The sequence below is a fragment of the Sphaerodactylus townsendi genome, linkage group LG07, assembly GCF_021028975.2.
Source record: "Sphaerodactylus townsendi isolate TG3544 linkage group LG07, MPM_Stown_v2.3, whole genome shotgun sequence".
NCBI lineage: Eukaryota > Metazoa > Chordata > Lepidosauria > Squamata > Sphaerodactylidae > Sphaerodactylus > Sphaerodactylus townsendi.
In genome coordinates, this window is record NC_059431.1 from 122,557,129 (window position 1) to 122,569,975 (window position 12,847).

The window sequence follows — 12,847 nt, forward strand, 5'->3', positions numbered from 1 at the left end:
ACCTCTAGACGATCTAGGATCTGGATAAAGGGTCTTTTGCAAGAGCCCTCTCAATTTTGCTCCCCGTGTGATCAAACCTTCATGGGCCTAGGAACTGTTTTCTTTGCATCTTCTCTATATCTTTCCTATAGACAGCTATATTACGATATGACTATAATTGTGAATTGTTCAAGTTGCTTTGCAAAAAACCTGCACACCTTAGACGGTGATTGGATTGTTTTACAAAACAAACATCCGACCTGGATATGACCTCTCCCTTCTCCTAAGCTCTTGAACGGGCAATTCCCTGCCTTGTATCTCTTAACGCCTTGAATGTTGCAAGTGATACGTTGGTCGGAATGGGGCCAACTGGGCGCCTTAACGAAAAGCTTGGCCAAAACAAAGCGAAAAAAAGGGGAGTAGTTCCCCCCCCCTATTGACCCAATCAAGGTCTCTTACTTCATCCAGCAGACCATATATCCAAAGTACTCTTCTCTATTCCTTTCTATCAAAAATTGCCCGCCCCCACTCAGGACTCCGGAGCCTTCCACTGTCATCTATAAGGACTAACTCAGCCAGCACAGCATAGAAACCCCTAGGGGAAAAGCGTTGCTTGTCTTTTTTTCTCTTCCACACAGGGAGTCTCAGCTCGCCATGCCAGACCAGCCCCATCCCGGAGATGGAGCGGAAGGGGCCTCCCTGGAGGGATCCGGACCCCGCCCAGCCCTGTCGAGGAGGGCCCGATTGCCCCCCAGCCTGGGCCGAGATGGGAGGGATCTCTCTGGAGCCGGCACACCCATTCTTCCACAAGGATCATAGGCTCCCCGCTGGGGCCACCCTCCTGGGGGGAACGGGCAGCCTAGGGCCAGCTGTGGCTGCAGAGGTTGATGCAGTGTTGCTGCTCCCTCATCTACAATCGCTATTCTCTCTCCCTCTCTGCCGCCCCCGGGCTGAGGCTTCTTGAGTTGCAATGCCAGGGACGATTCCCTGATAGATTAACCCTTAGAACTCTCGGCTGTTCTCAGTCAGCTTGAATATTGTTGGAACACGCCTTCTCTCACAACCTTGCTTTCGTGAGAATCACACTGAACCTGCAATGCTAAAGAACTATCCAGTGTTAGCTCTCCCTACGTTCTTGAGAAATCCATGGACTCTAACGCCATCAGCTCTAGTAGCTTTGTGTAGTCCAAATGCGTAAAGAGCCATGCATTGGGACAATTATGCAATCCCTTGACGGGTTGCCCTTCCTCCTTCCGCATTACATCATCCAGCCTATGTATCGTTTAGCCATGTTTCTTATTGTTTGAATTTATTGCATGCCCTAATTTTTTGAAGTTATGTTATTTTGTTATTGCTGCATTTCCCTCGCCGCAATCGTCTGTCTGCCGGGACTCTCTGCTACCCCAAGCTCCACCCCAGGAGCCCGGCCGCCGCCGCCGCCCGGCTCAGCTCTGCCTCGATCCCTCCTGTCCGAAACAGACAGCGGTACATCCCCTCTCCAAGGCGGAGGTTCTAAGTCTCCCTACGCGAACTTCCCTTGTGGGAGCCCCCCCCGGCTTAGTTTCCTGTAACACCAAGACTATTGGCCGGCTGGCCTGTGCCCTTCGCCGAAGCCCATCAATTCTACCTCCATTGCTCTGGACGGCTCTGGCCTCCGAGCAGCAGGAACTTCGTCAAGCGACCCTAGACAATCGTGGCTCGCCATATTGATTACTTATTGTTATTACATCACCAAAGGTTGTGAGAATGTACATAATATGTGTTGTTTTAATCTTTCTGATAATTCCTGTTCAATTGATTCCATATGAAAGTATGTGAGCTGCAAGAAGTTGTATCTAATCTGAAGTATGATGTTTTGCTCCCATTGGTGGTCCAAGCCCTCTGGAGCTGGCTGCCGGCTGCCGAGGATGGTTGAGTGCTATTGTACAGCTCTGCATTGGTTTTAATTGTGTGCCTCATTATCCGGATCTTGTTTCGTTCAATGCGTGTCTAATATTGCCTGTAACGTATGTGTGAAGCCCTTCCCTCAATTTCCCTTACCCCGCTGAAAGCCAAGTTCTAATGTTACACAAGCAGCTTGGTCAGCTTGACCAGACGGGCAATGAGGAGGTACAAGCGTCCCTTTAAATCGCCCCTCTAGCGTTTCGGCCCCCCTTTTCTAAAATGTAAAGTGAGATGTAGTAATACGCACTGGCGCTGACCCAGCAGCCACCGTGGTAGAACGTTGGGACGCCTTAACGGACCTACGGCCTTGCTGGTTGCACCGCACTCCCACTTACCTCATCCCCCCCCATGGAGTCACGGGTCATGAACTACCCTGGCTCAATCACCCGAGGCGCAGGGACAATGGTGCTTGCTCCCAGGTGAGGATTAGGCTCAGACGCTTACGCTCCTCTCCGCACGTAGCCAGATGAGATCATGCATCACATGATGATCTCCCGACCTCCCGCTCTCCCGGAACTCCCCCCGGTCCTCCCTCCTACACGCCCCCAATAGGATAACAATAAAAGGTGCCAGGAACCGGCAGACGGGAGACTCGCTAGGAACACGGGCCTCCGGTCTCCCGCTGCTGGCGATCTCCACCAGATGTTATCTCCGTGTCTCGTCTCGTTCTTACGCTGACCGCGTGGGTCGACCACAATTACCCCCAAATATATCTGTTCGGCTGGTACCACATGGACGTTGTCATATGAATGGCAAAATTAATATGGCAATGACTATAGCCATTTCAGTGGTTATCACAATGGTAAATTCTGTCCAGTTGCTAAAATGTAATACATGTTACCACTCACCTTAGCAATAATTCAATCCAGTTAGCTGCCACATAAGCAGAGTCGTATATCTGACTCCACTCATCTTTAATCCACGTGCTCAGATTCATGACATTGAAAAAGAACCTGAGAAACTAGGGAAGAGTTTACACTATAAGGAACTGATGATTTAATTTGCATGGAACTCAGATAAAACAGCTGTTGCCTTAAATACTTGACCACATGTTGCCCTTTCTATGCTTTTATTTGACCTATTTTGTATATCATGATGTTGTTTACTTAACTGCTGCAAGCCATCCTGAGCACGGCCTCAGCTGAAAAAGGCCAGGATGTAAACCCAATGGATGAATGAATGACTCCGCCCTTGATGTGTCTAAATATACTCCACTTACGTTGTGATTACTAGATGTCAAATAAGAACAATGCAGTGCACTATGAATCAGCAAAGGGTAATAGTCATGGTGAGAAGGACAACATTTGCCTGGTTGATGGCAGGGCATTTTTTTGTGTTTAAGTGTTCATACATCTGGATCTCTCATCACTTTCTGGGACTCTGACCATGGCCCCTTCCACACAAGCCGTGTCGAATAGCTTTGAGATTGTAAATAAAATGTTTCCTTCGTGGAGTTCTGCGATGCCTCCCCCCTTTGGTTCTGAAAATGTTTTATTTCCAGCCTCACAACATTTTCAGTGAGTCACCTTTAAAAAGATTCTTTAGGCTGAAACATTTTCAAAAAGGCTCTACTGCTGTGCGATTACTTTAAGACATTTCCCATATGCCTCTCTGCCTTTCCAGAACATCCTCCTCAGCCCCATTTTCTGAGCTCACTTTCTGTTTCCCCTCGCCTGTTTTTGGAGCATTTCTGTGAGTTTTTGTTATTTTGGGGGGCTAATCTTTGAGGAATCCATTATACGAGGTACAGAGAATCGCAGTGCGAGGCTATGAAGCCAACAAAGCATTGATTCATCAACAAACTAAAAAAGGGGGGAAATTGTGTAATGCCAGCCATGAATTGTTTGTGTGAGTGCGGGTGAGTGCGGACATACATTGTCTTAAAGGGGGAGATTGAAAATGTTTTAGGTGCTTTGCATGGAAAGGACCAATGGCTTAAACAATGCTAGGATGTTTTTGTTTCAAATTCTGCTTAAACAAAACTATTTTAATTACCTTACATATCTTAGCACCACCCAGTGACTTCACTATTTTGCTGAACTGTTGAAGGCCAAGCTCCTCCAGCTGAAACGTGGCCAAGTAACAAACAACTGTTGGAAGAGAAAGACATTAGAACTGCACTGACCAAAGTGGGATGAATACATAATAACGGAGTGCGTTGTATTATGTACCCATTTTTCCCCTGTATGTTTTAGAAAAACAAGTTGCATAACTACTTTTAAAAATTGCTCAACTGCTGCCTCCCAATGCCTGCTGGGAAAGGCGCTGCCTCCCTCTTCCCCGCCAGGAGCTCTCACTGGTGGGTGAAAGAAGCTCAAGAAGATAACATGTTTTCTTATTGTAAAATGGTCTCTGCAGAATTACAGCAAGGAAGGTAAAAAGGGGGCTTTTTATTATTAAGAGGTTAGAGACCACAGAGGAGTCCTAGGGTCGCTATGGAGAGAAAAGTAGTGGCAAACCATCACGGCTCGCCTCTTGCCTTGAAAATCCTACCTATGGGGGTCACTGAAAACCATCTGTAACTTAACTGCAACTTAATGTACTGTGGAGGTGGGTGTGGAGCTGTCAGCGAAACAGAGACTGCAAAACAGCTTTACCCACAGCCGTCTCAGCCCAACCATCGACATCCACAGCATAGTGCTTGAAAGAAGTCAATGGAGTAGACTTCATAGCCCTTACAAATGTCCATAAGATCCACATTAGATCTGAAAGCCATTGAGGTGGTCAGGATCCTAGTGGAGTGAGCCCTGATTGCAAATTGGGCAAGGTACCTCAACCTTGCAATAAGCAATTTTGGTAGCAGAAGTCACAGAGAGATAAAGTCTGGGTAGAAACACCATAACCCTTCTTGTGTCCTGTAAAACAAATGAATAAGGAGGAATCCTTCCCGACGGATTTGACCCTGTCAAAATAAAAGGAGAAAGCCCTACGCACATCCAGGGAGTGCATAGCCCTGTCTGCAAGCGATTGTGGGTTCTTAAAAAAACACTGGGAGAGGTGAAACCGGGATATCACTTTAGGCAAGTGCTCAAGACTACGTTGTAGGACCACCTTGTTTGGAAACAATTTAATAAACGGAGGGTTACAGCACAGGACCCTGAAGTCACTGGCTCTGCCAGGAAGGCCATTTTGTATGACAACAAATCCACAGGACTTCTATCTTTTGCAATACTTCAACATGGTAACCATTTTTAAAAGAATGGGTTGAAAGCAGAGTGGACAGCTCTGGGCTGAGAAATGCCTGGAGCTTTGGGAATGGGGCTGAGAGAGGGGCGCGTCTGGATCTCCGTGGGCACGCTGCCACATGGAGTCCACGTGCCAAGAAGCCATTTTCTCCAGGGGACCTGATCTCTGACCTCCGGAGATCGATGATGATTCCAGGAGCTCTCTGGGCCCCACCTGGAGGTTGGCAGAAAAAAATCCAAAGCTCTCCAGACTAGAAACATACTGAAGCAGTCTTATGGTACAATGCTATGCATATTTATTCAGGGAAAAACCCTAAAGAGTTTAACAACTAACAAGGTGCCCCCCCCTTTACTCATTTACCTTAACCATTCTACGCTACCCTCCTAAGGAGGAGTCCGGCCGTTCCCACCTTTTGGGGAGACTTTTTAATTAATTGGGTTATGGGACGCCTGTTATTATTGTATTGACCGCTGTTTTAATGGTTTTAATGGCTTTTAATGTATGTAATAATTGTTTATTTTATGATAAACTGGATATATGTTGATGTTGTTGTACACCGCCCAGAGCCCCTAGGGGATGGGGCAGTCTACAAATCTAAACAATAAATAAATAATAAAGAAAGAAAGTATGTTTAGGACTGTATAGGTCACAGAGACTTTAGAAGATTATTTAAAGAGTTTCACTGACACTCCAGTGAAACAGTGAGCATGCATAAAACTGAGCATATTTGTCTCAGTAAACTTTACTTTTACTATTTACTAGAATGGGAAGAATTTCTGCAAAAATGTGATTTAAGGGTACTTTGATCTGGCAATAACAATACTCCTCTTAGAACATGCCTCAGAGACCCTTCTTTTACAGTGGAATATGCAAGCAAATGGAAGGGCACAGCCCAATCTCATAGGACTGCGGAAGCTCAGCAAGGCAGGGACTTGGAAGAGAGAGAGACTTCCATGGAAGACTCTGCAAAGGAAGGCAATGGCAAATTACCTCTGCTTAATCACCTCCCTTGAGAGTCCCTTGCTGGTGTCGCCATGAGTCAACTGTGACTCTATGGCACTTTACACACATGAACAGGCAATGCAATAAAAATACCGACAGATTCTGAGCCCTCATATCATAATTTCTCTTGATAACTTACACAATTTTTGGCTGTTATCCTACATGCATCTTTTCATTGTTGTTAGCCCTGACACTATACCAGTTGAAAATCCTGCACAGTAATTTGTATAGCTACATGTCCACTGGCATTATGCAAGAGATAATGACCATTAAAGAATACAATATACACAGAAGTTTTCTAATTATGTAGATTAAATACTTACCATTGTACAGATTACGCTCAGACACAATGCAGTGTTTTCCATCACGGATATAAAACGCATTGACTACCACATCCAATAGAGGTTTATATTCTATACAGCCAGACAAAATCTCCACCAAAAAAGTTTCATTGTTTACATTAAAACCCTGTATAGATAAAACGTCAAGTCAAGCAATAAAGAACTGTGAACACATCAGTTGTTATCAACCTGCTACAACCGCTGGTAATATCTAAGGAAAAAAATGACTGAAAACTGACATTATAACTGATATGCCAGCGATCCAGGGAGTGCTATGAGAGACGGGCCTACCTAAGCCCAGAAAGCGGCAGTTGTAGCTGAAGCTCTGTAAGCACGACGGGTGCCATCAGTGGAAAGAAAAGGAAAGAACAGAAGAAAAGAGACCCAAGGAAGGCTGTGGCTGGGATGGCAGCTTTAGGAGAAAAGATATCAAAAGAACAGTGGGGGAGAACCAGGGGTGCCAGAGAGAGGTGGCTTTTGCAGGAAACCACGCAGCCCTTGAGGACAGGGGAGATGTCTGCAGTGGGAATAGCAGGGCCCTGGCACAGAAGTGCTCGCAAGGCTGACCAGGAGACTGACCAGGAGTACAGGAAATGGGTCAAAGTGAGCAGTCAGCTGACAAACAGGGATCTAAAACATGGAACTTAAGAAAGCAGGAGGCAAGGCAAAGGAGCCAAACTCCATCAAAAGACAGAGAGAGAATGGACTGTGAGCTACTGGCAAGAAGTCTAGGGCCATAATCCTGTGTGGATGGGCCAGGCTGGCCTGGTCTTGCCAGATCTTGGAAGCTATGCAGGGTCAGTCCTGGTGTTTGGATGGGAGTACACCAAGGCAGGGTCTCTATGCAAACCACCTCTGTCAGTCTCTTGCCTTGAAAAACCTACCAGGTAGCCATAAATCAACTGTGACTACTGCTGTTCTGTGCTCTGGCACCCCCCCCCCCAAAAAAAAACTGTGGGGGCAAAAAGCTGGGGCCCCTTCCGCACACACAAAATAATGCATTTTCAAACCACTTTCACAACTGTTTGCAAGTGGATTTTGCTATTCCGCACAGCTTCAAAGAGCACCGAAAGCAGTTTGAAAGTGCATTATTCTGCATGTGTGGAATGAGCCTGGGAGAGGGATTGTCACAAGCTGATATGTCTATTCTCTATCAATGTGGTTTCTCTTTCTGGCCCATACTCAACAGGTACAGGTGGTTTGTTTCTACTTTCCCCAACTGTCACACACAGTATTCTATTGCCTAGTGACATTATCACAAACCTTGCTTAACTTCAAAAACCCAGCAACAATAACAACCAGGTTTTGTCACTTATCCTGTAAGATCATTTTGTGAGAATGGAGCAAAATATGAGTGCAAAACTTCAGGTAAGAAAAATAAAGGGTTGGATCCCATGCAAAATCTCCAGAGACAGAAGGAATTCCTGTCAGTGAAATGAAACCTTGGCCCCTTCCGCACATGCAGAATGATGAACTTTCAATCCAATTTCAATCCTCTTTGAAGCTGTGCGGAATAGCATAATCCACTTGCAAACAATTGTGAAAGTGGACTGAAAGTGCATCAGTCTGCATGTGTGGACGGGGTCTTAATCTGCCCACCTCCTCCTGTTGCAGTCTCAAGTGCCTCTCCCAGAGACATATCTTCCAAAGATGGTGCCCAAGACAAGCATTGAGCTGTGCGCCCCTCAATCCTCCTCCCCCTGATCTGTGTGGAGCCAGGAGGGGGCATGCAATTCAAGGCTGGGGGCGTGATCAATTGTAGCTTTAAACTGCAGGCTCCTCCTCCAAAGCTCGCAGATTAAAACTGGACCCTGCCAGGATGTGCCCAGCCTCCGATGGTAAGCTTGGCCCTGGCTGGTCCAGCTTTATACTTCCGGCTCCACCTCCAAAGCTCTGCCTCCGAAATCAGATGGCCTGCCAAGGTGGAGCCAGGAGTATAAAGCTGGACCCGGCCAGAGAAGATCCTTGGCCTCCCTCTGACTGGGTCCAGCTTTAAGCTATGGGCAGAGCCCCCACAACTCCAGGTGGAGTTTAGGGACAGGGTGCACAGTTGAATGCTGAACCTGAGCCCAGCTGTGAACTGCACCTGCCCCAAACTCCACATGAAGTTTGTGTTCAGGGTGCAGCTGGACCCAGACCCAGCCTTGAACTGTAACCCTGCCCTGAACTCCACATGAAGTTTGGGGCAGGGTGCAGTTTGACAGTGGGGGCCAGGGCTTCTGGGGTGTCAGGGGGATGCTATCTAGGTCAGCGGTTCTCAACCTGTGGGTCGCGACCCCTTTGGGGGTCGAACGACCCTTTCACAGGGGTCACCTAAGACTCTCTGCATCATGTTCTCCATCTGTAAAATGGATAAATGTTAAGGTTGGGGGTTACCACAATATGAGGAACTGTACTAAAGGGTCGTGGCATTAGGAAGGTTGAGAACCACTGATCTAGGTAATTGAGATGCATTCCTGGCAAAGGCGTGGGCGGGCGGAACATGGCACCCCAAGCAAAATGCCAGCCCCACCCCCTATGCCCACACTTACCTTAAGAACATAAGAGTTTGCCTTTTTTTACAGCTGCCATGCATTGAGTTGACATTCCCATGGAACTATCAACTAAGACACCCAAATCCCTTTCCTGGTCTGTGACTGATAGCACTGACCCTTGTAGTGTGTATGTGAAGTTTGGATTTTTTGCCCCTATGTGCATCACTTTACATTTTGCTACATTGAACTGCATTTGCCATTTCTGAGCCCACTCACCTAATTTATCAAGGTCCGCTTGGAGCTCTTCGCAATCCTTTGTGGTTCTCACCACCCTACATAATTTGGTATCATCTGCAAACTTGGCCACCACGCTACCCACCCCTGCTTCCAGGTCATTTATGAATAGGTTAAAGAGCACCGGTCCCAAAACGGATCCTTGGGGGACAATTCACTCCTTACATCTCCATCAGAGTGAGAACTTCCCACTTATACCTCCACCCCTTTGTTCTCCTGTTCCTCAACCAGTTTTTAATCCATAGGAGGACTTCCGCTCTTATTCCTTCATTGCTGAGTTTTCTCAACAGTCTCTGGTGAGGAACTTTGTCAAAAGCCTTTTGGAAATCCAAGTAGACAATGTCCACTGGTTCCCCCCCCCCATCCACATGCCTGCTCTTACACCCCTCAAAAGAACTCTAGTAAGTTTGTCAGACAGGACTTGCCTCTGCAAAAGCCATGCTGACTCTTCCTCAGCAGGTCTTGCTTTTCTACATGTTTAATAATTTTATCTTTAATGATGGATTCTACTAATTTACCAGGAACAGATGTCAAACTGACTGGCCTGTAATTTCCTGGGTCCCCCCTAGACCCTTTCTTAAAGATTGGTGTGACATTGGCCATCTTCCAGTCTTCAGACACCACTCCCTACATCTCTCCATTGTGAGAACTTCCCATTTACACCCACTCTTTGCTTCCTGTTTCTCAACCAGTTTTTAATCCATAGGAGGACTTCCCCTCTTATTCCTTGATTGCTGAGTTTTCTCAATAGTCTCTGCTGAGGAACTTTGTCAAAGTTAGTTCAGCTGTTTGCAAAGAGCAGCCAACTGAAAAAGCGGCCTGCTGGGCCACTGCCCAACCCTGCCCCCGCCAGGCTGCTCCAGCCACGGGTCCTAGCTGCCAGGCCAGGGGAGGGGGGAGGGGTGTGGGGGCAATTTTCTGCCCTTCCACATGACCCCAATGGGGCGCGCCTGAGGCGTGTCTCTCCCCCCTCCCCCCGGGCAGCTATGCATCTGATTCCCGGAATCATGCAACTGCTTAAAATAACAAATTGCTGTTGCTAGAAAGATATATGTAACCAGCCTGCTGTATGTATCCACTGTCATCTGTGCACTCTTTCTTTGGTCTTTACTTTATGGCTTCATGTGTTTCTAGACAACTAGACTTCCCCTGATACTCCTGTCCCAGGGGAACTGTGTTACATCCATTTTTTCGTAGGGCAGGTAGCCAGGTGGCTTTCTCTTGCTATCTGCTGTCGACCTTGGGGCACCTTAACTCCAAAGACTGTTTGACACAAACTCTTGGAAAAACAGAAGGGGGGTTCTCTACAGAGGATAAAGGGAACTGTGAAGGTCAGCTTAATTAGAAAGGGCTTTGCAGATGTGGTGCTTCGATGCCTATTCAATAAACACTACTGATCAATACCTCAGAGTCCGTTTATTGTCTTAAGGTTCTGAGACCTAACATGGACGGAGCTCTGGGCTGCCTGGCACCTCCCTCAAGTAGTGCACAAGGCATGAGCCCTGGCTTGCTGGACCCTACTTATGCCCTTTGCCCCTCCCTTGATGTTCTTCAGTTGGAGGACAGGGTACTCTCAAGAACAACACAAAGTGTGAATGGCAGCAGAGATGCCGAAGGGGATAGAGACTTGCTTTTCTGTTTTATGAAACCTGGGAACCTGCTAAGCCTATTATTAAGACCTGCTACAATGACCTAGCAATATTTCAACATTTTAATGCCATTTCAAGTAAAGGGGAGGGGGTGCTGTGAGGCCACAGATGATGACAGAACCCTCCCTTGAAGATCCTCACTGCTGAAGGCATACGTGAAAGAAAATAGTAAATAAACAAACCCATATGGTTGATAATAACTTACTTTTAAATCCTTAGCTGATTCATCCAAGAATTGCTGAACACGCTCTTTTTCAGGGCTGAATTTGTTAAGCCATTGGACCACCATTTCAATATGTTTCCACTGGCCAGCCATCTTGACTTTGCAGAGCCTTGTAAACTGTAAAACTGCCAATGGAGACAATATAAACAATAATGAGTGTGTATGAATGTAACAGTTGCAAATACCTTATTGTCTCAGTGGCTTAATGGAATTACTTTTCCAGATAGAAATGCATGAGTAGCATCAAGGGCCATGTAATATTCCATGTTTGAGCTACTTTTAACAATGGTTTTGAATTCATATAATACATTGTTAGTTTAGTTATCCCAAACCAGGACCTGAAGGCAGCAGATGAAGTTGGTTTGAAACTACAGGTCCACTACACTACATTTTTGCTTAACATATGAAACTTGACTTACTATGTAATAAACTGTATTCTCAGGTTTACTTATGCCAAGATGGGACAACAGTTGGCAGAAAGACTATATAGATGCAGTTCAAAGCAGCCTCTGAATTTGTACAATTTATACAGGTCACAGACTCCAGCACAGAATTTGAACTGTCAAAATACAAACAATTGGGGGGGGGGGGTTGCAGCCCTACAAATAAGCTCAAACTAAGGCATAGTCTAATATTATGATGCAAAAAAATCTATATCCAGAGAAATTCCACTAAATTCAGCAGAGCTTACCCCCCAAAAACCACATGTGGGATCTCATAAAAACATGAGTCCTTTTTGTTTTTTAAAAAGCGTTTGAAAGAGTACTGCCAATTCCGGCTTGGGAAATTCCTGGAGATTTGGGGTGGAGCATGGAGATGCAGGTTTGGGGAAGGGGGGAGATCACTGGGGCAGGATGCCCAATAACCCAGCCTCTAAAGCAGCCATCTTCTCCCAGGGAACAACTGGTCCATGTCGCCTGGAGATCAGTCGTAATCCCAAAACACCCCCAGGAGTCCTGTGGTGGCTCCACGGGGTGAAAGACTTCGGGGGTTCGTGCGCCAGTAGCAACACAAAGCGTTTGCACTAAACGAATGCTCACCTGTAGTGCACCAAGCGCAGCATCCAGGAAGCGTGTGTTCCTATGCTTAGGACTCAAGCAACATGCAGCAGCCCCGGGGCTTTCCGCGACAACGTCAACGGAAAGCCACAGGGCAGGGCGGGCTCCTCAGCCCCACGGAGCGGGCAGCCAAGAGCAGAGACAGCAGGCAACTCGCGTGACGTTCTTAATGGCGCTTCACTCGCCTGCAGTCCCGTGGAGCTGGACGGGGCGATCCACGGAAGGACGCCACGATCTCCACGCAGCGCGTTCAGTGGCGGGAGGGAATGTCCTTTGGAACCCGTGGGGTCCCCAGGAGCCGTTCACGACGTGCGGAGATGTGGGGCTACTCACCAGGTAGGCCCGCTGTTCTCTGCACTGCGACCCGTGCCCGGGCACCTTCCCCCCCCCCGCCCCCACCCCCCGGCTCCGCCCGCCCGCAGCCTGGAAGCAGCACCGAGCCCTCTCTCTGCCGGGCTCCGCTCTCTCGCGACCCCTTCTAAGGCGAGACGTACAGCGAGAGTAACAGAGAGCCCGCAAGCGAGACAAGATGGCGGCGCCCGTCAACTGCCCGTTGCCTAGCAACGCCTGAGCCGCGGCCTACACAACTTCGGGCCGCCCTTCGGACGTGCCCACCCAGGCCGACGGCGCCACTTTCAATCACGCCCGGCCGGGCTGCGCCGGCTCCTCTCCCAGCGCCACGGCCCCAGCGCAGTTA

General features: G+C 47.6%; 2 protein-coding genes across 13 annotated transcripts in view; one reads left to right on the plus strand and one right to left on the minus strand.

The window, feature by feature from the left end:
* Positions 1 to 12,555, minus strand: part of CFAP99 (cilia and flagella associated protein 99) — a 49,678-nt gene extending 37,123 nt beyond the window's left edge. For 2 of the 5 annotated variants that reach the window (XM_048502686.1, XM_048502683.1), the window contains exons 1-5: positions 12,133 to 12,347; positions 11,075 to 11,217; positions 6,435 to 6,579; positions 3,919 to 4,013; positions 2,772 to 2,884 (exon numbers count right to left, since the gene is read on the minus strand). In XM_048502686.1, coding sequence (XP_048358643.1) covers positions 2,772 to 2,884; positions 3,919 to 4,013; positions 6,435 to 6,579; positions 11,075 to 11,185 — 464 coding nt within the window. In that variant the 5' untranslated portion in view covers positions 11,186 to 11,217; positions 12,133 to 12,347. Of the gene's footprint in view, positions 1 to 2,771; positions 2,885 to 3,918; positions 4,014 to 6,434; positions 6,580 to 11,074; positions 11,218 to 12,132; positions 12,348 to 12,483 lie in introns of those variants that run through there. The other 3 variants (XM_048502684.1, XM_048502687.1, XM_048502688.1) reach the window with 3 other exon arrangements.
* Positions 12,360 to 12,847, plus strand: part of ZFYVE28 (zinc finger FYVE-type containing 28) — a 76,546-nt gene continuing 76,058 nt past the window's right edge. For all 8 annotated transcript variants that reach the window (XR_007244987.1, XR_007244988.1, XR_007244991.1 and 5 more), the window contains exon 1: positions 12,360 to 12,486. The gene's annotated coding sequence lies outside the window, so the exon portion shown is untranslated. The remainder of the gene's footprint in view (positions 12,487 to 12,847) is intronic.